The sequence below is a fragment of the Diadema antillarum genome, unplaced genomic scaffold, assembly GCF_040938485.1.
Source record: "Diadema antillarum isolate AM-2024a unplaced genomic scaffold, OU_Dant_1.0 scf00000172, whole genome shotgun sequence".
Taxonomy (NCBI): Eukaryota; Metazoa; Echinodermata; class Echinoidea; order Diadematoida; family Diadematidae; genus Diadema; species Diadema antillarum.
In genome coordinates this window covers 815,483-839,317 of record NW_027271061.1, presented here as the reverse complement: position 1 = coordinate 839,317, position 23,835 = coordinate 815,483, and the positions used below count along the sequence as shown (strand labels likewise).

The 23,835-nt window shown below is 38.1% G+C and overlaps 1 protein-coding gene across 1 annotated transcript in view; it reads left to right on the top strand.

Moving 5' to 3' along the window:
• Positions 1-22,967: 22,967 nt before the first annotated feature.
• Positions 22,968-23,835, top strand: part of LOC139722821 (uncharacterized) — a 28,288-nt gene continuing 27,420 nt past the window's right edge. The window contains exon 1 of the mRNA XM_071634116.1: positions 22,968-23,223. Coding sequence (XP_071490217.1) covers positions 22,968-23,223 — 256 coding nt within the window. The remainder of the gene's footprint in view (positions 23,224-23,835) is intronic.

Below are 23,835 nucleotides of genomic sequence, written 5' to 3'. Positions count from 1 at the left end.
TATGTACTCATAAAAACTCTTAATCTTAATACACGAAACACATTTTGCTAGAGAAAAAAAAACACAAAAGAAAAATAGTGACTTGGCGCTTTAAATCAAGAAAAAAAAAACAGCACGCAGCACCATTAATAGAGTCTGCAAATACGTTCTCTGTATGTTAGACATGCAACATTTCGATTTGCCGCAGTGGATTGTTTTATAGTGTTTGAAAAGCATTGTATCAGAATGCTGCATGGTGTGTACACATGAACAGTTCTTCCTGAGAGAAGAGTAACTGGTGATATCATTTTAAATTTTGATTTATTTAGACGCCGCAAGTGGTACGTGTCCTGATGGATGGGAAAGCATAGGCAAGGGATGCTACAAGTATGCTTCCAGTTCCGCCGTGGATTATGACACGGCCGTGACAAAATGTAATGACACAGGGGGTTACCCGTGGGTGATGAACGACAACGAGGAGGCAAAAGCAGTACTAAGTTCAGATTACGTTACACCCGGTAAGCAGCGCTCGGAATCCATCTGGATTGGCTGTACAGACAGAGAGGTCGAAGGAACCTTCAAGTGTGAGGATGGATCACAATATCAAGGTGCTGACGGTAAGAAATAAAAAGAGTATCTGTAGGATTTGGGTAGTACTTCGTTGTATAAGCATGTGACATTTTTATATTTGAAAAAGAAAAGAAAAGAAGAAAGAATGTTACAATTTCATTCCAGTGTGTGTGTTTCTCACCAGACCTGATTGACAGTAATTGCAATAACAATTAGTAAGTATATGGAAGATTTAATTTTGAAGCCTGTATTGCATACTCATGTGTCAAATATCTGGGAGATGACGTCAAGCAAGCTTAAAGTAAAATCAATTTTTGAATTAACATTTGCGGGCTTATAGTATCATCATAAATTGAGTAAATTTATGTGTAATTTTAGGGGAAAGGTTTCATCTGATCGATGTGAGTATGGACACAAACAAAGCGTATTTTCTGTTACTGTCTTCTTACAGCGGAAAACCAATACCAATAGCATTTTGTTTATGAAAAGCCTGTACTTAACAGCGGAAATAATGAATTTTCAATCGACTGCGAATGTACATATAAATAGTTAAGGTGAACTTCAAAATGTTTTGTTTGGCTTTTGTAGGCTAAACTTACCTTATTGTCAACATTTCATAATTGATGGACATGTTTGAACGTACACAGCATTCAGGCCGTTTTTGGTTTTACTTTGGGCATTAGACGGTGTGAGCTTACTGTGGTAGACTTCTGCATAACCTACCAGTCCATGTTTAGAGACGTCTCTTCTCATGCATTTTTGGCCAGCTCCTGGTCCGAGCTAAATATTTAGCCCGCGCCAAGCAGTAAAAAATGCGTTCAGTAACTATGGCAGAGCCGCGCTACTTTTACGATGACCCATTCACCCATTCTGGATATAATTGTGATGCCGTGTTAAAACTGAATTCTTTTGCAACGCTTTTCTATAAAGGGTAAACTCTCGAGTCATTAAAGTACCTCCTGTTCTTGGCAGGCAATAGTTTCGTCATCAACATCAAATCAAATGACTCATCACTACCATAGGTAGTTTAGTCTACATCGTTCACCAATGCAAATTTCGGCCGATGTTCATTCAAAGGGCGTCGATCCGTTTTCACGTCGGGGGGGGGGGGGGTGCAAATATTGGAGAGGAAGATCTGTGCGTGGGAGCGGGGAGAATTGCAGTTTTGGTGGAATATCTGGCAATTTTTATCAGACATGTCAGAAAAGTGTAAGTCTTTCATCAATGAAGGGAGACCAAGAGGGGGAACGATATTGGAGGAGGCATCCCTCTCCCAAACAAGAGAGCTAGACCCCGTTTACAGTGCGAGGCTCGGCCGCGGCTCGGCCGCGGCCGTGCCCAGCCCCGCTTCAGTGTAAACGCGCAAAAGACCAAATAAGAGGCCAAAATTGTCCTCGCATTTGGCCTCGCTCTGGAGGTGGTCTTTTCTTGGTGTAAACGCAAACTGGGCCAAATGCGCGGCCAATTGCGCGGCCAATTTTAGTCTGGCTTCCAAACCCTCCGCTTGTATCTTTCGCTATTCAGGATATTAACCCCCTCAACGTCGAAAACTAGTATAGTTTAAGGTGGTTTTGTCCTGCAAAGGATTCTTTCCTTCGGCAAAGGCCTTTGCCCGAACGGCGACTTCGTCGCCACGGAATTCATTTGGCAAAGGGTCTGAAAACCAGACACTACCAAATTGCATTTGTTTACAAGTAGAGCGCCACTACGACAAAATATTGAAAGGTTTGATTCAAAAGCGCGGCCGAGCCCAGCAAACGGACAAAATTGCGGGGCTCGGCCGCGCAATTGAGGTCGGGCTCGGCCGCGGCCGAGCCGCGGCCGAGCCCGGCCCCGCATTGTAAACGGGGTCTAGCTTATACTTCTTCATAGTGGATGCAATTCAACGATCTGGTGCACCTGGCATTTGTGATGCAGTGTAGCCTTAGACCCCGTTTACAGTGCGGTGCGGTGCTGCAAAGGATTTTTTCCTTCGGCAAAGGCCTTTGCCTGAACGGCGACTTCGTCGCCACGGAATTCATTTGGCAAAGGGTCTGAAAACCAGACAATACCAAATTGCATTTGTTTACAAGCAGAGCGCCACTACGACAACATATTGAAAGGTTTGAATCAAAAGCGCGGCCAAGCCCGGCAGTGTAAACGGACAAAATTGCGGGGCCCGGCCTCGCAATTCAGGCCGCGGCTCGGCCGCGGCTCGGCCCAGCCCCGCACTGCAAACGGGGTCTAATATCATAACATGGGGGTGTGGAGGGGACGTCCCCAACCCCTTCCATACGAGGGAGCTTTTGCATTTTAACGACGGAATTGAATGTTCCTCGCATACATATGAAGGATTGGATTTGTTACATTGTCAACTGAAAGAAGTGTACCATTAATCTATGGATCTGGAAAAGAAGATATCCCCAACCACATGACAGAATGTGGTGAGCACTTTTCAATGAAATATTCGGATATTTGTCAATTACCGAAGTTCAAAGGACAAGTTCACCTTGTACACGAAGATTGAAATTGCAGCAATGTCACACATTAGTGAAAGTTTGAGGAAAAAAAAGGACGATCTTTTTTTATAAGCTATGAATTTTTATACCCCCGCCAAACGAAGTTTGAAGGGGGTATGTAGGAATCAGCGGACGGTCGGGCGGTCGGTCGGGCGGTCGGGCGGTCGGTCGGGCGGTCGGTCGGGCGGTCGGTCGGGCGGTCGGTCCGTTGCAAATCTTGCGTCGCGAACTACTTCCTCAGTTTTCAACCGATTCCCATAAAACTTGGCACAGATGTGTGCCTTGGGTTGTAGATGTGCAAGACGTATTTTTTGACAGTACCCAAAAGTACGTTGCCATGGTAACGGCATATTATGGGCAAAAATGGGTACAAATCTTGCGTCGCGAACTCCTCCCACAGTTTTTGATCAATTTTTATGAAATTAGGTACAGATGTTCATCTGAATATGTTAATGTGCAAGACACATATTTCCGCAGTGGCAAAAAGTGCGTTGCCATGGTAACGGCATGTTATTGGTAAAATATAGGGCAAAATGCTTCATGGCAAAACTGCTTTATCAGTGTTCTTCCAATTCTCATGGAATTCATATTGAATGTTTGTCTTAGGATATAGGTCAGCATGACACATTTCTTGACAGTGACAAAAAGTATGTTGCCATGGTAACAGCTCACATATTATGAGCCAAAATGATGGAAAATTTTGTGTTGCAAACTACTTCCTCAGTTTTTGCCCAATTTCCATGAAATTTGGTACAGATGTGTGCCTTTGGTTGTAGATGTGCAAGACGCATTTTTCGACAGTACCCGAAAGTACGTTGCCATGGTAACGGCATATTAATGGCAGAAGATCAAGGAAAGATCTTGCGGATTTAACCACTTCCTCAGTTTTTTGACCAAAGCTTATGAAATGTTGTTTGGCGGGGGTATAACCAGTCGCTGTAGCGACATTTCTAGTTAAAGTTTCGGTACCGGCATCGCTGCATGAGAAGACTACTACATAGCTTGTGATGTCACATGTTTAGAATGATAAAGAGAAAATATACAGAAAATTCAACATATTTTCACTTTGCTCATTATATTTAAGACTTGGCCTTTTCAGAAGCAGAGGAATATTAACCTTAACATGCGTCCGTAACAAGTCGAGGAAAATAATGTGTACTTCAAAAAAAAAATAGAATTCTCTGTATTATTTTCTTTATATCGTTCTCCGCATGTGACAGCATAAACTGCAGTAGTCTTCTGATCCAGCAGTGACTGGACAGAAACTTTGAAAATTCATACCATTTGAACAGATTGTCCGATTTTCTTCAAATTTTCACCAGTGTGTTCTACTGATATAGATTGCTGCATTCACTCAATCCACATGTCATTTAATAAGTATATGGAAGGGGGCATAACAGTAGGTGTATACGTGCGGGGAACTGGTATCCCCTCCCATGCAAAGGACATTTCGCATTTTTAAAATTGAAATTCTCGGATGCTTTCTGCACGTAAAATATTTGGACAGTTGTTTATCAAAAAAAAAATGCACTAAAATTTTCCTCATCTCAGGAAAAATTTTTTGGGAGCAATATGATAATGTTTGCCTCCTTGCCCTCTTGGATCGACGCTCCTGCATATATACGAGATAGCTTTAGCATATTAAAGTTAAAATGAAAAATCTCATAAACACATTTTTAATGGACTTTGGGTAATTGCCAATCCCCAACAGAACAGAATGTCAAAAGTGTATAAAATCTATAAATGGACACGATGGAAGGGAACCAAGCGAGAAAATGGTTGACTAAAAGGGTGTATCCCCTTCAACGTGAGAGAAAATTTCCATTTTTAGAAATGAAGTGACAGAGCCGTTGCACTCTTTGGATGATACATGTAATGATAATGACAATAAATATTTCTAATGTGCACTTTCTGACAATTTGTCACCCAAAGCGCTACGATGATACATGATTGCTCAACCTGTCAACAACATTAGATCAAAACATAATAAGATAAGTAAGTTAAATAATCTAAGAAAAGTAGCAGAACCACACATGTAGGGTACGATGTAAATGAGGATGTCCCGTACTCCTTTGGAAACATCAGGTTGACTACAAAGTCTTGAAGTTTTGTATGTTCCAACCCGATGTTCCCCATACTACCAGGCAGTCTGTTCCGCATGTTTGGTGGTACATAGGTAAAAGCATGTCCTCCAACATGGGTTGTTCGGCTTCGAGGGGGCAAACACAGCGAGCTGATGACGATGATCTTGATGGATAGTTGTTCTGCCTCATCATAAGAAAATCCCTGACATACGTAGGGGCTGCATTATGGAGAACTTTATGGACCAGTGTCAGATTCTTTTATTCGATTCTTCTTGACACAGGAAACCAGTAGAGTTCCTTTAAATTAGGCGCGATAATGATCATAATATATTCCTACACCTTTCAGGACTCGTCCAGCGTTATTTACGTATCCTCTGACGTCGTGCGATCGCAGACTGTTATAGATGAAATATTTGAACAGTTTTCTATTTAAAAAAAGGGGGAGGAGAAACATTTATACATCTAGGTAATTGTTGGGGGGGAGGAGGGAGCAAAACGGTATGTTTGCCCACTCAATATTTTCATTGCCCCCTCCATTGATGCCCCTGCTGCATTCTGTATACTACGACAAAAAAAGTGAAATGTATATACGCGTAGTACAACAGATATACTGTGCAAATTTTGCAATGAATATACACTTTTTTTCACCCGTCTTTTGAATTCCCCACGTAATTAAATTCTGCACAAGGTGATGCTTTAGCTATAAAAAAAAAAAAAAAAACCGCACACACAAAAGAACACGGCAATAATTTCCGATTGAAGGTGCGCTCCGTGATACGTACGTCCTTCCCTCCTGTAAACTTCGGGGTAGGGGTGCGAGGGCCAATCACGTGTTTGCCAATATCCCACCATAATGGCTCAATTATTGTAACAACATAATGTCATTATACAGATGTAGGCAGAGGTTTCGTAAACAACGGACCATTTTGTGTTAAAAGAAGATAAAGAGAACTAAAAAAATTAAAATCAATATTATGAAATGTAACAGGTATACGCGTGAGAAGGACTGGTATATAGTAAACACATAACAGCGTTATTAAGACAAATAAAAAAGTGTGTGTGTGTGTGTGTGTGCGTGTGTGTGTGTGTGTGTGCGCGCGCGCGCGCGCGTGTGTGTGTGTGTGTGTGTGTGTGTGTGTGTGTGCGGTATGCATGTTCCCTGTGCTGTCTATACCAGTGGTGATTGTAGTATGATAATCCATGTTTAATCTTAATTCTCTCATTGACAGTTGACTGGAATGGAGGATGGAGCCCCGACACAAGTCGAAACTGCGCTACCAAGTCTCCTGCTTTCCCTTTGCAAGTCCCAAATAACATTCCGTGTACGCCTGACTTTTTGTTCACCTATAAACGCTCTCTGTGAAAGTAAGTGCAGAACTGGTCGATGACCTTCATTAGTCAATGTACTACAAAAAAAAAGATAGCTTGCAAATAAAATCACACCCTTCTCATAAATCCTAACATCCTAACAACTACAACATATTCTTTATACAAAATGCATTGATGTTACGGGGGGGGGGGAGGGTTCCCGTCACACATGTATGTGTCTATGACTCATTTGTGTGTATGATACTTCCTTTGTATTATGTATCATGTATGTTTTCAAGACACACTGGAAGCGTGTATCAAAAGGACTTTGTATAGGGTTTTTAATTTCTGCTTTCTAGCTCCTCCCCCCCCCCCCCATTTCCAACATTTTCAACATTTTCAACGTTATGTTATAAATATCTAATATCTAAACATCTGAATTTACTATGTCAATATTTTAAAATTTCGATTTGTAGAATATTTATCTTGGCATCTCTTAATAGTATGATTTATACTGTATAGGGCCTAGCCCTATATTCTGTGTTAAAATGAAAATAGATAAATAATGAAATGAAATGAAGTTGATACATACATTGTAAAGCACAGATTTATTGTCATGATTTTGTGGCCAAGTGTTCTTTGTTGGAAGTTCTTAGAAATGAGGTAATGCACATAGACATTACAAACAATACATTTTGTATAAGGGCGGTGACATGGCTAAGTCGGTAGCGCGTCTGCCTCACGATCCCGAGGACTCGGCTTCGAACCCGAGTATGGACTGAGCGATTTTGTGTGTATAATCATACCGTCCCCTCTAGCAAGAGGCAAAGCACTCTGTCCCTCGGATAGGACATAAAATGGAGGTCCCGTGTATGAGAGAGTCACAACTCATGCAAGTTTACGATCCCGCTTCATTCATTCATCGCAAAGAGCAGGGTGTTTAACCCGGTGAAGTGGTCCCACCTCACATCCAACTGGACCCCATGGAAGACCAGCTGAGCATAGCTGAATATGGGCTATCCAGCCATCTTCTCAGATGGAAATGAACAAACTAACAAACAAAACAAAAAAATAGACAGTAAGTCAGGGTGTGTGGTAAAGCTCTGGAACCTAGAGGTTGGAGATCCTTACAGAATGTTCAAGAGTGGTTGTAAAACAAAAACAAAAACAAGAAACGTATCTAAGCCACAGTCCTCCAACACCTTTGCTCTGACAGTAACGTCACATCCGGTTCTGAAGCGACTTATCATAGTTAGTCCCATATAGCCATTAATTTACGGATCATTCTGGTCATCTGGTCTGATACGCAAATCGATTCTTTGTTTGAACAGAGTTAATGAATCCCATTTGTTACGTAGAGCTTATGCATAATTATGTTGCTCTGAAAACGAGTGAAGTGCCCCTAACTGACTGAAAAAAGTCCGCATCGGCCTTGTGATAAAAAAGAAAATCATGTTAGTTAAAGCGAGGGGACTCTGAAACTTCATTTGAAAATTCCATCATGTATCATTGATTGCACGCCTTGTTATCGATGCTCGTGTGGAAAACATAGGATACAGAAACGCGAAAAAAAAAAAAAGCTTGTTAAAATCGCTTAACTTCCTGTGATTAAAGTGACATAGCCATAGTCTAAATGTTTAGTTTTGATACACAAAATTGAATTAAACAAAATATTTCTTTGCCTCATTTCTATAACTTCTTAAGCGGAACCGATACCTCCAACCCGGACGAGATCAAGTCTTTATGATGCGCCGGAGAATGCTTAAAGAATTCCAAATTTTCATCTTTCAACTATAAAGCTGATGTATGCGAGCTGAACAGCGGTACGAAAGACGATGGCCCTGGAAATTTCGAGGTTGACCCAGGATGTAGCTATTATGAGTCTGTGTATCAAAATGACGAATTGTAGCTGCTACTTTTCATTAATATAGCTGCTCGAATTTATTGCTGACATTGACGTCTTTTCATTGAGGTGAGAGGGTGGATCTAATGATAGAAAATTTCGATTTCTAGACACATTCTGACAATGCTTTTTTCTCTTTCGAGAGATAATCTGCAAACAAATATCTCAGACATGTCAGGATGCAACCTGGGAGACTGCGATTGTATCTCCAATTAACCTACTTGTTATCTCTATGCCGTTTTCCTGGGGTTTTAATTAGATGAATATTCTAAGACTTGTTCATATTGTATACATATGTGTACATGATTATCATATACAATGTACATGCATATTCATCTCTCCTTTCTCGTTTTCATTTGTATGTTTATCAACGTTCATGATAATATCTCATTCACATGTCGTAATAATGAACTCGCTCTGGCTATTTCCTTCTGCGCTTCACAATAAGTCACAAAATCAAATGCTGTATCTAGTATAAATTATAAGGAATAATATGTATAATCATAACCAATTTCTGTATTCAACATGCAAACACTACAGTAGTATACTTCGCCATATTTGTCTTTTTCTCTTTCTCTCTGGTTAGATACGAAGCGTGTATACATACTGTGTTGATGATTGTGTGTTAAAAAAAAAGATCTGTCATGATATTGATGATACCGGTAAATTTTATTGTCTGTATCCAGAGCGATACTAGTCATATTACACCATCAGTGCACGCATTCGCATAATACTGTAATAAACCGATGGTTAAGAAGGTTACTTGATTGCTAGAGATATAAGAATTACATAAAATATTGTCAGAATGATGCATGAAAACGTTTTGAGTACATGATTACGATGAATACGAGTATTCGAAATGATGAGGACTGACACACGCAAAAAACTCACATATACAACTAATTTGACTATATCTGAGTACATAATATTATATATGTTATTGTATATTGCATTTGCCTATTGTATTTGTCATTGGAGGTGTTCATAATCTATTATGTATAGAATTCATACGAGAAAAGAAACCGCGCTTGGATTTTCATTGCCTAAGGGGGGAGTTCGCTTCAAACCCATAATCAACAAGGATTCAAATGCGAAACTATTACTAAAACGAATCAATGAATTTTATAGAAAATCGAAGAATCCATCGCAAAGTTAAGAATTTATGAATGAGCTGCTGTCAAAATGTTCAAATGATCATGCGTATATTCAAATCAAATCAGTTCAAATTTATTTCATATTTCCATTTTCTCAATGATGACATTACAAAATTATTGACAACAAAACAAGAGTACAAAATATATACAATCATGTCTTTTGATTGTAGAAGAAAAAGAAAAAGAAAATATACTTGACACAAATGTACATGGTCACATCGTATGAAAATGTCACTAGTAAGTATAAGAAATATGATGGGGCCTACATAAAAGCTTTAAAGCTTGTAAAAAAGTAGGTTCCCGAGTTCATAGGCATATAATTTTACACGGAGAACGGATATGTTTGTCTTGACCAACTAAAATTACACCAGTACAAAAAAATAGATGAGTAATAAACTAATGAACCACATAGATATCGCACAAACCAGACTGCATACAAATCTCGCAGTGTTTGAATAACAAAAATGCTGTATTATTAAAAGATGTATCGGTACCATGAAATCACTTAAGTAACTTCGTGCTGCGGACAAGGACAAATGGGAGCATAAAAAGGTTGCTAAAGGCTTGGTAGTGTGTATCCACTAAGTAATAACTGTTTTAATTTGCGTTTGAAGGTGAATAAAGATAAGGAAGAAGTGATATCTAGAGGGAGATCATTCCAATATCTGGGTCCAGTAAATATAATTGTCTTCTTTGCAAAAATAGTGCGAGTACGGGGAAGGTGACAGGCGTCACTCTGGCGAGTGGGATAACAGTGGATAGAACGATTCCTTTTGAACATGTGGATAAAAACAGATGGTAATTCATTAGTTGTTAGTTTATACATGAAAATTCCGAGATTATAATAAAATAAGTCTGAAATTTTCAGAATTCTGTTTTGATGGAAAAAACAATTGGTATGGGCAAAATATCCGGCGTGGTTTATGATTCTTATTGCACGCTTTTGAATACGGAGAAGGGAATCTAGTAATGAGTGAATTGCATTTCCCCACGCCAAAATTCCATAAATTGAAGTGTGGAGATATTAAACAAGAATATATACTCTGCAAAATATGAACAGGAAAGAAATGTTTTAGCTTATTCAAAATCCCAATATTTCTAGACAAAATTTTACTTACAAAATTAACATGAGTTTTTCAGGATAATTCTTGGTCAATCCAAAGCCCTAAAAACTTTGTGTTATTAACCTGCTTTAAACATAAATCATTTATTTTGATATCATATGGAACAACATTCAAAGAATTACTAAATACCATATAATGAGTTTTTTCTATGTTCAAGGACAATTTGTTCGCATAAATCCAGGATTGCACGGACCTGAGCTCAGTATTCATCATATTTATTAATGCATTAGGGTCTCGATGTGAAAAAAACAAGCTTGTGTCATCGGCGAAACAAATGAATGACAAAATTTGCGATGATTTTGGAAGATCGTTTATGTATACTATAAATAAAAGTGGGCCCAAGAGGGAGCCCTGCGGGACTCCACATGAAATAGGCTTTAATTGCGAATCATGGCTATTGATATTAACAAATCGCTTTCTTTCTGTTGAATAACTCTTAAACCATTCTAAGGGGGTACCGCGGATTCCATAGTGACACAATTTATAAAACAAGATTTCATGATCGATCGTGTCGAAAGCTTTAGAAAAATCAAGAAAAACTCCAATTGTATGTTCAAAACTATCTATAGCATGAGCTACCTTGTCTATAAAAGTAAGTAAAGCATGGGTTGTGCTTGTAATGTTTTCTAAAACCAAACTGAGAATCCGACAGAATGTTATGATTTGTGAGAAATTTTAATAATCGTGTGTAAACCACCCTTTCGAGAATTTTAGAGATTGAAGTCAACAAAGAAATTGGTCGATAATTATTCACCAAATCTTTCTGTCCCTTCTTAAAGATAGGGACAGCTTTTGCGACCTTCATCTTATTGGGGACTTTGCCATTAAATAAGGATTGATTGAAAATGTATGTAAGAGGAGTAATGATTTCGTTTAAAACATTTTTTAAAAGAAAATTTGTAATTCCATCATATCCTGAACTTTTTTTATCGTTCAAATTCTTAATAATATCTATAATTTCTTCTTCAGCAATAGGTTCAAAAAATATTGATAGAGAATTCCTATTACCTAAGTATCTATAAAATTCAGTTGATGATTTCGGGATTTTACTGGCAAGATGTGGACCAAGAGTTGCAAAATAATCATTGAAAGATTACGCCATATTGACCGGGTCGTTAATCTGGCGGCCGTCCACTGAAATATATTTAGGAGGATCAGTATTGTTTTTATGTTTGAGCGCCTCATTAATCACCTTCCACGTACTCTTCGACGTCGTACTATTCGACGTCTGTGTGCATAAATTCGTACAGTTGAGAATCGCTCATGATTAAATCGTTGAGCCCGAGGATGGCAATTCATGGCGATTGAATGCAGATCTAGAGACATACTATTATGGCATAGAGAATTCTAACTTCTATATAAAATGCAGAATTACTTCATTTCATCTGTGTAAGTGCACCTCCTCATTAATTGAATTGGATGCCTTGGCAACGAATGAGAGTTCAGAAAGTGTGCAGTTATTTTTCTTTTTTCAATGTATTCTCATGAAAATTGCGAGTATTCACGTATAAGAGAAGATTAATGATTACTAAGTCGTAAGTAATGATTATTCACAAAATTCATTTATTCTATATCTCGCCACGTTGACATCTAATTTTCATGTACAGTCCCGAGGTCAAAAGAGATAATCGTGATTATGATGCTTGTGTGTGTGTGTGTGTGCGTGTGTGTGTGCGTGTGTGTGTGTGTGTGAGTGTGTGTGTGTGTGTGTGTGTGTTTGTGTGTGTGTGTGTGTGTGTGTGTAAGAATGGAAACTGCTTTCTTTTCGTCGTATATGGGTACTACCTTGCCGCATAGCTTCGAGTATTAACAGACATGACCGAGGAGAAATAAGCGTCATGCTGACGGTGTAACCACGGACAAAATGTAAACAAAGGACGATTGTCCTTGCTTTTCTTTTTGTCACACAATTTCCCCTGAAAACACAATATAAAGATTTTGGCTTTATTATTAGGAAGTATGACATGTCAATGTCTCCTATATGTTCTGTTATTTCATATTTTGTATTTGGAAAAAAAAGTAAAATCCACAATTCCATTTAAATTCATAAGACATACTTTCACCTGCACACAAATTCTTAGTAGATTTGGGTTATGATAATGAAGTAGAATATATCTTGAAACACATAAAAGGAAAAAAATGTTAATATATGAAATGTAACTAAGCAGATGACTTTTGGGAACCTTTCGACAAATGTCATGTCTGTTTATACTTTTATGCAAAAACCAATAGCAAAATGATGGCGTGTCGTCGTTTCTATTAAGTTGTACAAAGTTAATAAAAGGGAAAATTGTCTTTTATATTTCATATATGATGTATGGAATCTTAACCCATTCCATACTAAATTCTGAAATCTCCATAGACTTAATACACAGGCACCCAGGTTCCTGTATGGAACGGGTTAACTATCCAATTTGCTTTATTTTACTCATTTCATTAAAATCGACGTGAACATGACGTAAAGTATTATCTTTAATCCTTGAATGGTGAACGCTGTGACGTCACTTCCTCCCCTCACTCTTCCTTTCTTTCCGGGTCAAATGAGCGTCACTCCCAAATCACCATGTCATTTGTTCAATCGCGATGAGGGAAGGACGGATGTTTGGGGGATTTCTCATTTACGAAGGCATGACAGGAACCACCAACCCCCCCCCCCCCATCTCTTTTCTTTCTGAAGGGCGCCTCCTACGGCAAGAGCTCCTCACGTTCCCAGTGTTCGACCTTTGCAGAAAGTTGAATGACGGCCTGACGAAGGTCATAATCAATGAGTCTTTCAACCTCACCATGACATTTCCTGTGCAGACTGCATCTTCTAAATATGAATTCTAACACATTAAAAGTACATATTAACGCACAACAGGCCTCCAGACAATAGTCTGACACCAATGAAGGGTATTTCCTGGGTAAAGATTATCGTTCCTTGATCAGCAAGTTGAGAATTAAAAAAAATTGCCATAGACTGATTATATCATGACTCAATGTAATCAACTAATCTGTTCTTGAATTTCATAATCATTTAAAGAGGTACTTGCATAGACATTAAATCTCTTAACTCTAATAAATACAGTACATTTTTATGTTTCCAAACTATACACAGCAATAACAATGAACGATAAATGTACCTGGGGGAGAAAATATTTTGTCATGCCTTGCTGATCAGTGATCCGGGGCATACAACTTTGTGTAAACCTTGATGAAAGCAAACATACCTCTCTTTTCCTTTTTTTTTTCATTCTTCTATCATATCTCTACGAAAGTAAATCCCTCCCTTCTATCTTTTCTTTTCTGTATGTAAGCCTATTGTATATAATTTTATAATGAGGGCTGCAAGCAAATCAAGCTACGCTTAAGCTATAGCCCTTCTGGGTTAATCATTATTTGTATACTATCGCTGATACCCGCTGTTACACATTGTAAAGCCAGTGGAGAGAAAAGTACTTTGTGAACAGTATGGTACTAACAATGTGTATGTATACACACATGTACATGAATGTGCATGTACAACGATATTGCAGGAACAAATAAATCAAATCGAAATCAAAAACTGTTGTCTTCAAACAGGTGCATCGCACCTGTCTCTACAAACAGGTGCAATGCACCTGTCAGTATATAGAAGACGAATGAGATTCACAACAATTAGCACATTCCTTATGAATCGGCGAAATACATGAGTTGTGTAAGCTATACCAAAGTGAAAGTATATCAACGCCCATATCTCTATAAGATTGATGTCTTTTACAGGGGCCTCTCTTTTCTAATGATACAATGATTTTCAACAAATAGTTTCCTATAAAGTTTATAATTTTCAACTGCATCCATATGGCATCGGAAAAATGTGATATTGGAAATGAGGTTTGATCTGAATTGAAATGAATTGACAGAACAAAAAGCACAGAATCTTGCACACAAAATTACCTTGTAAACATTTACAACGTATTTTCCGGTATTAAATGAGAAAGAAAGCATTCCTACTGGGAGAAAATGACCAAATATGCAGTGACTGGTGTTAGAACAGACATTAGTATGCCTGCCGAGATCATCTCCTTGAATAGATCGGTCATTATTGTCATCTCGTTTCATACATACTCCGAAACAGGCAGACGAATAATACCCATCATGGATTATAATATGGTGTTCGAATGCTATTACAAAGTGAGAATCAATGTGAAGGGTCATGGACACATTAATCTTGAACATTTCATTTTAACTGTGCCTCAGATTGGGCAGTCTATCTTCATACATTGTCAAAAAAAATGAAATATCCTACTGTGTAGAAAAGACTGAATATTCTTTGAGGTATTGATATATCTATTACTCTATCAGAACATCCGGTGAAAGATTAAGTTTCATAGTAAACTATTCAATCAGAGCCATTGATGCTCTTAAATTGATTTCCTGTGAACGGCATGACTAGTGCATTATACTTTGTAGGCCTATCTTTCGTTGTATGCAATCATTTCTTGATTAAACTATGATGGCTCAAAGTGGACACTACTAAATTTTACGTTGAATAATAATTGACATGAATTGTGTTTTACTGAGATGATTCTTCTGCTTTCAATGTATACATTGTTGAACCGGGATGGGGCATGAATTCCATTTTTCTCCCAGAAGTCCAATAAGGCACTCATTGAACCTTAATCTTGATAGCCTTTTATAATTTACCTTGTGTGGTAAAACTTTTCAACACTTAGTATTGATGAATTATGACGAGTTTTATACTTCAGTTTGTGGTCTATAAATAGTTGATACGAACGCTTTGAGCACTTTCACGGGAAAAAAATAGAGTTGGTAAGAAATAGATTGAAAATGTCGGATATCCGGCAAATAATATCATTTGTTTATACACTGCAAGTTGTAAGGTTAATTCATTTGGTTATGCATATTGAAAGTATTATAGTCACTTCTTCAACATCTTCTGCTAACAGAATTGATTCTGCTTTACAGAAAGTCAAAGTGCGCCCTCATCGTCTCTTTGGCTAGCAGTGCATGGGGAGGAAGAACAGGATACTTCTCATTTGCCACAGGGATTATCTCAAACCACACAGATCGCTGCGGCAAAATAACAGCTAAAATCCTGGAAACCGATTCTCGTGAGCCACTCATGAAGTTAGGGCAGGGAGTAGCAAGTACATTACCTTTATTCCTGCATTCCGGAAGTCCCTACGGAGATACTTTTGCATAAAGGACCTTTACATACCCGAATTATTGGTATATGTTATGTGTGTGTGTGTGTGTGTGCGTGTGCAAGTGTGTGTGTGTGCGTGTGTGTGTGTGTGTGTGTGTTTGTGTGTGTGTCTAGGCGTGTATGACTGTGTGTGTTTTGTGAATGTGTAGGCCCTACATACTTAAATATCCAAATGATATCTTACATACTGTACTCATGGATACCCTTCAAAATTGTCAAACTTTGTGAAATCAGAAAATTATGCCCTTTAAAGGGATTGATACAGGCACTGAGGTGAATTGTGCCATTCATCTGCTTTTCACATTTTTTCCTAGTCGTAGCCACTTCCACTTTCCTGACGTATTTTCCTCCTTTTAAGTTCAGGAGCGGGAGAATGTCTGTTAAAACTTTACAAATGAAGGTTATGAGTAGCCCTGTTTTAAACATCGAACATTTTGACTTCCTGTCAATGAATTACGTATGACTGTACCATGAGCAGAGCATTCCAAAAAAGAAAAAAAAATTAAAAAGAAAGCAAAAATAGAGGAAGAAAAAGGTAAGGTTAAGCTGTCAAGTATGTTTCGTGTACAAAATGAATAATATTACTGTGTGCATTATTGGCATGATGTGATTTCTATCTATTTACGGCAGATATGAAATTGGTCATCATTAGTTTTACACACGTGACGAGTTTGTTTGTCATTTATTGATTCTTATTCATTTGTTAACTGTTATCATTGTATTGATTAATACTAGACTAGGTGAGTATACAAATATGTCAATAAATGCCATGTGGAGGGATAAAAAGGAAAAAAGACCAACTTTTATGATGTGATGTTTCTAGGAGTATACGTTTCTGTTGTCAGGTGACGCATATCTTCGCAGACGTCGCGATGTCAGTCCAGTCACACATTAGATAAACGATTAATAATTATCAAAGCTAATGTACTCCGGTTTTTATCAAAGCTAATATACTCCGGCGTCGACTAAACAAAGTAAGAAGTGATGTAGTGCGGTTACTGAAATAGTTTTAAAATGTTTTTATACCTTATCCCGATATAGCCGAGGCTATCTATGTTTAGTTTGGTGAATGAATAGAGACAAAAAATATGTGTCACGTGGAACAATGTGCGCATTTCGGTACATTGTTGTTCGCCTTGAATGATAATCATGATTATGACGTAATGCTTAACCCAGAGTGTTGCCAGAATCGTAAACAAAAAAAAAAAAGAAAAAAAAAGAAGAAGAAGTCAGTTAATTACGTACCACCCTTTTGGTTCTGATGACACAATAAACAAGCAAACAAATAAACAATCACAAACGGGAAATGAATAAGACCGGGCCATAACTTCGATTACATCTCACTTACAAAGATCTAAACATTATTGGCACCAAAATTTAGATTCAGTTCAGCCTTAAACCACATCACAACCTTTGAAATAAAACCGAAATAAGATGATTCAGAAGTGTTGTAAATCAAAACCAACAACAAATACGACGAAAACCTAGTGAAAAATAACTTATTTAATCTAAGATAAACCAAGCTAACCTTATGTACGATACTGCAACCTCTTGAACTTTCATATAAAGTGCAAAGAAGTGTAAGATCAGACAGTAGTATACGAATAATCCATGAAGATAAAAATTCAAAGAGCCAAAAAACTACAGAGAGATTCAGATGTTTCATCTGGTAGTAACAATGGTCGAGATAGTCCAGTAATTATTTCACCTGAGGGGATTTCATCAATTTGCGACTCTCCTATTGATTTGTGGGTAAGTAGGCCCTACGTCATAATGATAACGCTTTTGGTTTTAAAAAAAAAAGAAAAAAAATGAATGAATAAAAATAGCGACTGCGAATTTTCCCTTTCACAGTCATCTTCGCTATTTGTAAAGCCAGAAATAATCGCGGTATGAAATTTTCGCGAATTAGAACGAACGACCTTTTTTGCTGCATGAAAATTTCGCGAATTGCCGTAGGCATTCAATGCAGACAAGTATAGTGTAGATAAGAACATTCGCATGCATTTTAATTTCGCGAATTTTGGCTCCTCCCAAGGTTCGAGAAAGTTTCAAGCACGCGAAAATGTCTGGTTTTACAGTATATATCTAATTGAAACGCGACGAAAAATCCGGTTCGAGGATAAAAATCTTATTTTTGGTTTGATGTAATTTGAAGTAGGCCTATTGTGAAAAAATTGCGGGTGGAACAGTCTATGTACACATGGTATCACAATCACTCACATCATCTTAACATAACTACTGACAGACTGAGATGGAAAGACAGATTGACATAGAGACAGATAGATGGATAGGTAGATGGATTAAAAAATAGACAGAAGGGAAGAATTCCAGCTAACACCTCAAAGATCCAAAACAGGATGCCTCTTATTTGTGACTTAGTGCAGTTTAGTTTAGAAAACTTTTCAGAGTAAGCAGGGACACAAACACTGGTCCCTGGATTCTTGCCAGCTGCCATGTATTTTTTCAGCGCACGGATAACCGTTTTTTCCCATTTTTACGTGCGGGATGTTGTGCAGAGGATTAGAGTTACCACGGCGCGTAGGGTGTCACGGGGACTGTAGGCAACACCACCGCCAGATCGCACCGTGAGGTGATGAAGAGAGGTTCTGTGAACAGCGAAGGGAGGAATCCGAGGATGATAATTACAGGATAACAGGCTTAGTAAGGAGCAAGTACATTTAGACTGATTTCGCTACGGCGACTCAAGAGAAGCCTACGAGAGGAAATACTTGGAAATGGCGGCAGGGAGGAGTATGAGGAGTTACCATGGCGACAAGAGCCTCCGAGTCCTCAAGATCATCGGAGCATTGGTTACAGTTTTCTTCTTTATTTCTGTGTGCCAGGCTCAGGACGGTAAGTGAAAGTACTAAATGACAGTCCTTTGTTTGGATATGGATATCTTCAATAAAATAAAACAATTTCTGAAAAGATCGTCGCAAGCCCTGCCTACGACCATAGCTTTCAGATAATCACACTGGACTGAAAACTCACCTTTTCAATCTACTGATTAGAGAATACCACGACTAATTTTCAATTACCTTCTACAGATCTGTCTTGATGCTTCGTCAGTTCAGTCCTCCAGAAGGCGAATAACGCTGGGTTTTATTACTTGATATCAAATTCAAATTCATCTATCTATTTTCATCCATAATTTATGTCCTTTAAAGGGATTGTATAGTTTTATATGGTTGAAACCTAAGTTCAGGTTTCTATCATTTTTGGAGAGATAATGAGAAAGCTCTTAGAAATATGAAAGAGCATGTAATTTCAAGAGGAAAGCAATGTTTACTTGATGAAAATTGGTTTTTGAAATGGCTAAGATATTCCAAAAGACCGATCCTAATAAAAGGTGGGACCCACCTTTTATTACGATTGCTTTGTTTTACTTCGTTTTCGGATGTTTCAACCATTCCAAAACCGATTTCCATCAAATAAACTTTAAAGTCCTATGAGAATAGTATGTTCTATACTATTCATGAGTGGTTTCTTGGTATCTCACAAAAAGTCAAAAGCCCAATCTTCATCTCCACCAATATACTATATCATTCCTTGAAACACAGATGTACTTAGTTATTACATTAGAATGAAGTCTCATATGTGTTTTTAAGTTGGAACCTCATATAATCATAAGAAATAGCTTTCTAATACTGTAAAAGTGGTTTCTTTCGCGTACAGAAACTTTCGCGGTTTCCATCGGTGCCGACTTTTTCGCGTGTGTTTAAATTCGCGATCGGTAATGATGTCGTTGTAACAACCCACGGTTTCAAAACATTTTCGCGTGATGTTAAATTCGCGGTTCAACCTCAAAGCGCGAAAAGCGCGAAAATAAAACCACCGCGAAAGAAACCACTTATACAAATACAAGTACAATTTATTTACCTGGATATTGAAAAATGATTATCAAATAATATGTAGACCCTACTTCAATTCCCTGATTACCCGACAAGTTTGATACCTCTTACTTGGTAATTTACCAGTGTAAACAATCCCCTTGGAATAAAGAATTAACCTACATGCTAATTGCTTATAGAACCTTCTATTGCTCTCGCCACATTCGAAATACAAAATGCTCACAAGGAGACAAATTTTGTGTTGAGCCATGACATCTACATTTTCTTTAAAGTTTCCTTTCTTTTCTTATTTCTAAATTACTTTTATTTCCGAAATTCAGTTTTGTCTTGTGCTACTGTAGCGCGTCAATCTATATTATGTAAACTTGCATTCTATGACTTGTGGAAATACGCTCATTTACATATTGATTATAAAGTCCTATGCACACAGTATTGCACATGAACTGTATCAATCAATAATTAAATACTATATATTCGAATTATTATAACACTCATGTATATACGAAAATAGCGTCTGATATTTGCACATCTATCTCTCTCACTTTCTCCCCCCCCCCCTCTCTCTCTCTTCTAACTGTCATTCCACTAATACGCACACTCTCTCGTATATCTAACCGGCAAATATACACTATTGTATCTAACCAACACTCTGTATCATATTATTGCACATTTTTGCACCAAAATTTGATCTCACGTAATAAAAAACACCAAAAGGCTGAAACGTAACATGAAATATTTTGAACCGTTTCTGAGAATAATAATAAAAAAAAAATACAATTATACTTTTTCAACTTGTCGTTAAACCATTGACCAGTGTTGACCCTGTGTTCCACAACCTTTTTTATATTGATGATAGACTCTCTGGCAACGCATACAATGCACATCATATAGTTTAAAAAAATACTTTCACAAATTACATCTTCACATAATGAGGGAAATAGTGGATGCTCTGTGGCACTTTATGAAGGAAACATAAAACAAAACAAATATGCTTACACATGACGTTAGACCCAGTTCCTGATCACTATGTATTAAAAATGTGTAAAGCTTTACACAGTCTTGTTGAGTACAAATACTCTCGCTCGATCGCCTAGCGCACTAAAACACACTAAACAGTATCAGCTCTTCCAACACACCATTCCATCACCACATAGTTGGCCGTGAATAAAATGAGAGCGTCGACTGATGAACCTAGATTGCTAACACACTTCCTATAGAGTCATTCTCTACGTCTAATAGACATTCTTTTTTTTTAATTAGGGGAATTCTAAGTCCTAGGTATGTGATGATGAAGACATACGAGAACCCAGTTGTTGTCGAAGGGAGGAAATCGTTCGTTTTAGAGTGATTTACCAGCAGAACCACAGCAGCCAACTCGGGCTCTCGTGACAATAACCCCACTTTTATGATTTTTTTTACTACGCATAAAGCTACTCAGTGTTCAAAGTAATTACTCTCCCTAAGTGATACCAAAAGCAACATTAGCATATGTGTAATATAACGTCAAAATCAATCCAACACTTCATCTGTCCGTAAAGCGCGTTAAAGATTGCTTTTCCTCTTTTGCACCAGCCCTTTAAATCCCCATTTAATTCCGCGTAAAGATAACGATTTCGTCCAAATAGTACAAACTATCAAAGTTTGTACAATCATTTAGAATGGGAAATCAAATTGAATACTAAATTTGTGGTACTATATCTTGTTTATTCTTCACAGCGTCTATGACTAATCCCTTTTTGATCACATAAAATTATAAATGAGACAGAATCTCATTTCGTGAAATATACAAATCAAATAGGACAAATGACAATGCCGTTAGCTTGAATGAAAGTGAAAGAATAGCAAACAAAATGGGACGCAATTTACAGAAGAAACGAAACATAACCCTTTCCGGCAGTATGGGCCTCGAAATAAAAGAAAGGAACTTTATGGAAGAAAACCACCTGTCAACGCCAAACTAGATCCGTGTTTGTTTACGATAAATGATGAAAATGTTGTGTGTCAAAATGATTCTACATCCGAAAATAGTACATTAGTTGCTGGCAGACAACTGTGTGTTGGTATGGCGACAGTAATACTTACAATGACACATGTTGGAAATGATCGATGTTCAAGGGCCCGAGGGAGAATATATCATAAATTTGGCTCATGCCTGTCTGGTACGAATCATTAACTGCAGGTGAAATTTGTGAATATAACATCGATGGCTGTAACGTTGTTACATGGAAACTTCTACCGCGTTCACTGCATGTCCTTGAGTTACTCTTACCTGCTTGTGTTTGGATTTTTTTTTTTCTGGGGGGGGGGGGGCTATTTCTATCACGATAGAAACATACAGCTTCTAAATATCACTGTGCCAATGTGATGCAAAGGAATTATTATCTATATTTCCTCTCTGCATGTTTGATCTGTTGCAAATCGTCACAAAGGAAAGCAAATTGTATTGTTGGAAAGCAGTGACATGTCATTAAATGTGATATTAGCCTTACGATTGATATCGTCATTAATGCCATATCATTTCTCCAGCAGCATTATTTTCATTAGTAGCTTAACTTGTATCATAGTATATAGTAGCAGCAGTCGAGTGTGATACTTGCTGTTATATGTGTTGTGGATATTAGTTGTAATAGCTAGTGATGGCTATTGAAATTTAAGCAGGGTTCCCACTTAGCCGAGTTACAGTGCCGAGCTTTGGCGAGTTGTGGCGAGTTGCCTCAAAGGGGCATAACTCGCGTAAAGCTCTTCATGTAACTCGGGATAACTCGCGAAAACTCGCGTAACTCGTAGTGAATCTGCAAAACTCCCCGTGAACTCGCGAGTGGTTTCAAAAATTTTGAACATGTTCAAAATTTTCCTTAACTCGAGCAGTACTGTCGAAGTAACTCGTGCTGAACTCTTTTAAACTCGTAATATACTCGTACTACTCGTAACAAACTCTCAATACTCGTACGAAGCTCGCGATGAACTCTTCGTAACTCGCCACCATCAAGTGTATCGGCGAGTTCTGCTCGAGTTTTGAAGAGTGCCATACGAGCACTACGACTCTACTACCAGTATGTGTAAGGGGGAATTGCCCTCGAGCTAAGCGCGAGTTTAGATCGAGCTCTGCGACTTACGAGTTTTGTATTAGCTTATTCAGAGTGCATTACACTGACCTATTAATATGGAATTATTCACATTTTGCCAGCGTTTTCGAGACAGGAGACATTCATTCAACCCTAAACGCACGTGCACGTGCACAAATAGGTCATTGCCATTACATTTCTATAGAACTTAGGCTATACTTAAAAATTAAGACAAAAAACATGCCTCGGCTCAAGAAATCCAAGAAAAAACCGAAGAAGGAAATGGAGATCAATCAAGCAATGGTAGAAGTAGAGGTAGAAGAGCAGGAAGAGACAGTAGAAACAAAAGAGATCATCCTTGATGAGCTACAGAGGCAGTCAGAAGACCAAGCCTCTAAACAAGACCCACAAGACCAGATCCCAGTAGAAGAAAATGGGAGAAAAGACCCCACTGGAGGCCAAACCAAACAGCAAGGATTGCGCGAACTCATAACGGGCTCGTAACGGGCTCGTAACAAGCTCTTTATAACTCGATGAAAGTTCGGTTTAAGTCGTACACAGGTCATCACAACTCACACCAAGATCGGTGTGACTCGTATCACTCGTACAGCTATCGTAGTAAACTCGATGTTGCCTCGTAGATCACTCATGCGCAGCTCATTGAATTGACAAATTTCACGCGAGTTCAAGCTCGCGCAGCTCGGCACAACTCGAGACTCCAACTCGGCCAAGTGGGAACAGTCTGAGCAGTAGCACTGCATCAAGCTCATCATTGAAACGCAGACTGCAGTAAACCATTTCACATAGCTGAATATAATCTGAGCATGTGTTCATAAAGCTTATCGCAGACCATTCTCGAAATTGACTTATTTCCAAGCGTAACTGAGTTTTCAATAGTGCATAGGTCTTCATGAAAATTATGTTATGAATATTCATGTATGAAGCAGGTGTACTATGTCTTAATATACAAATGAATGTGTAATGTTTTCAACAAAATTAACAACATAATTTCATGCAGTACGTAATACTTGTACTAAATTAACACTTTCTGCAAGGCTTTTTGCAAATGCTCTTCTAAAAGATTATTCAATTAAGTCTGTGGTTCCAG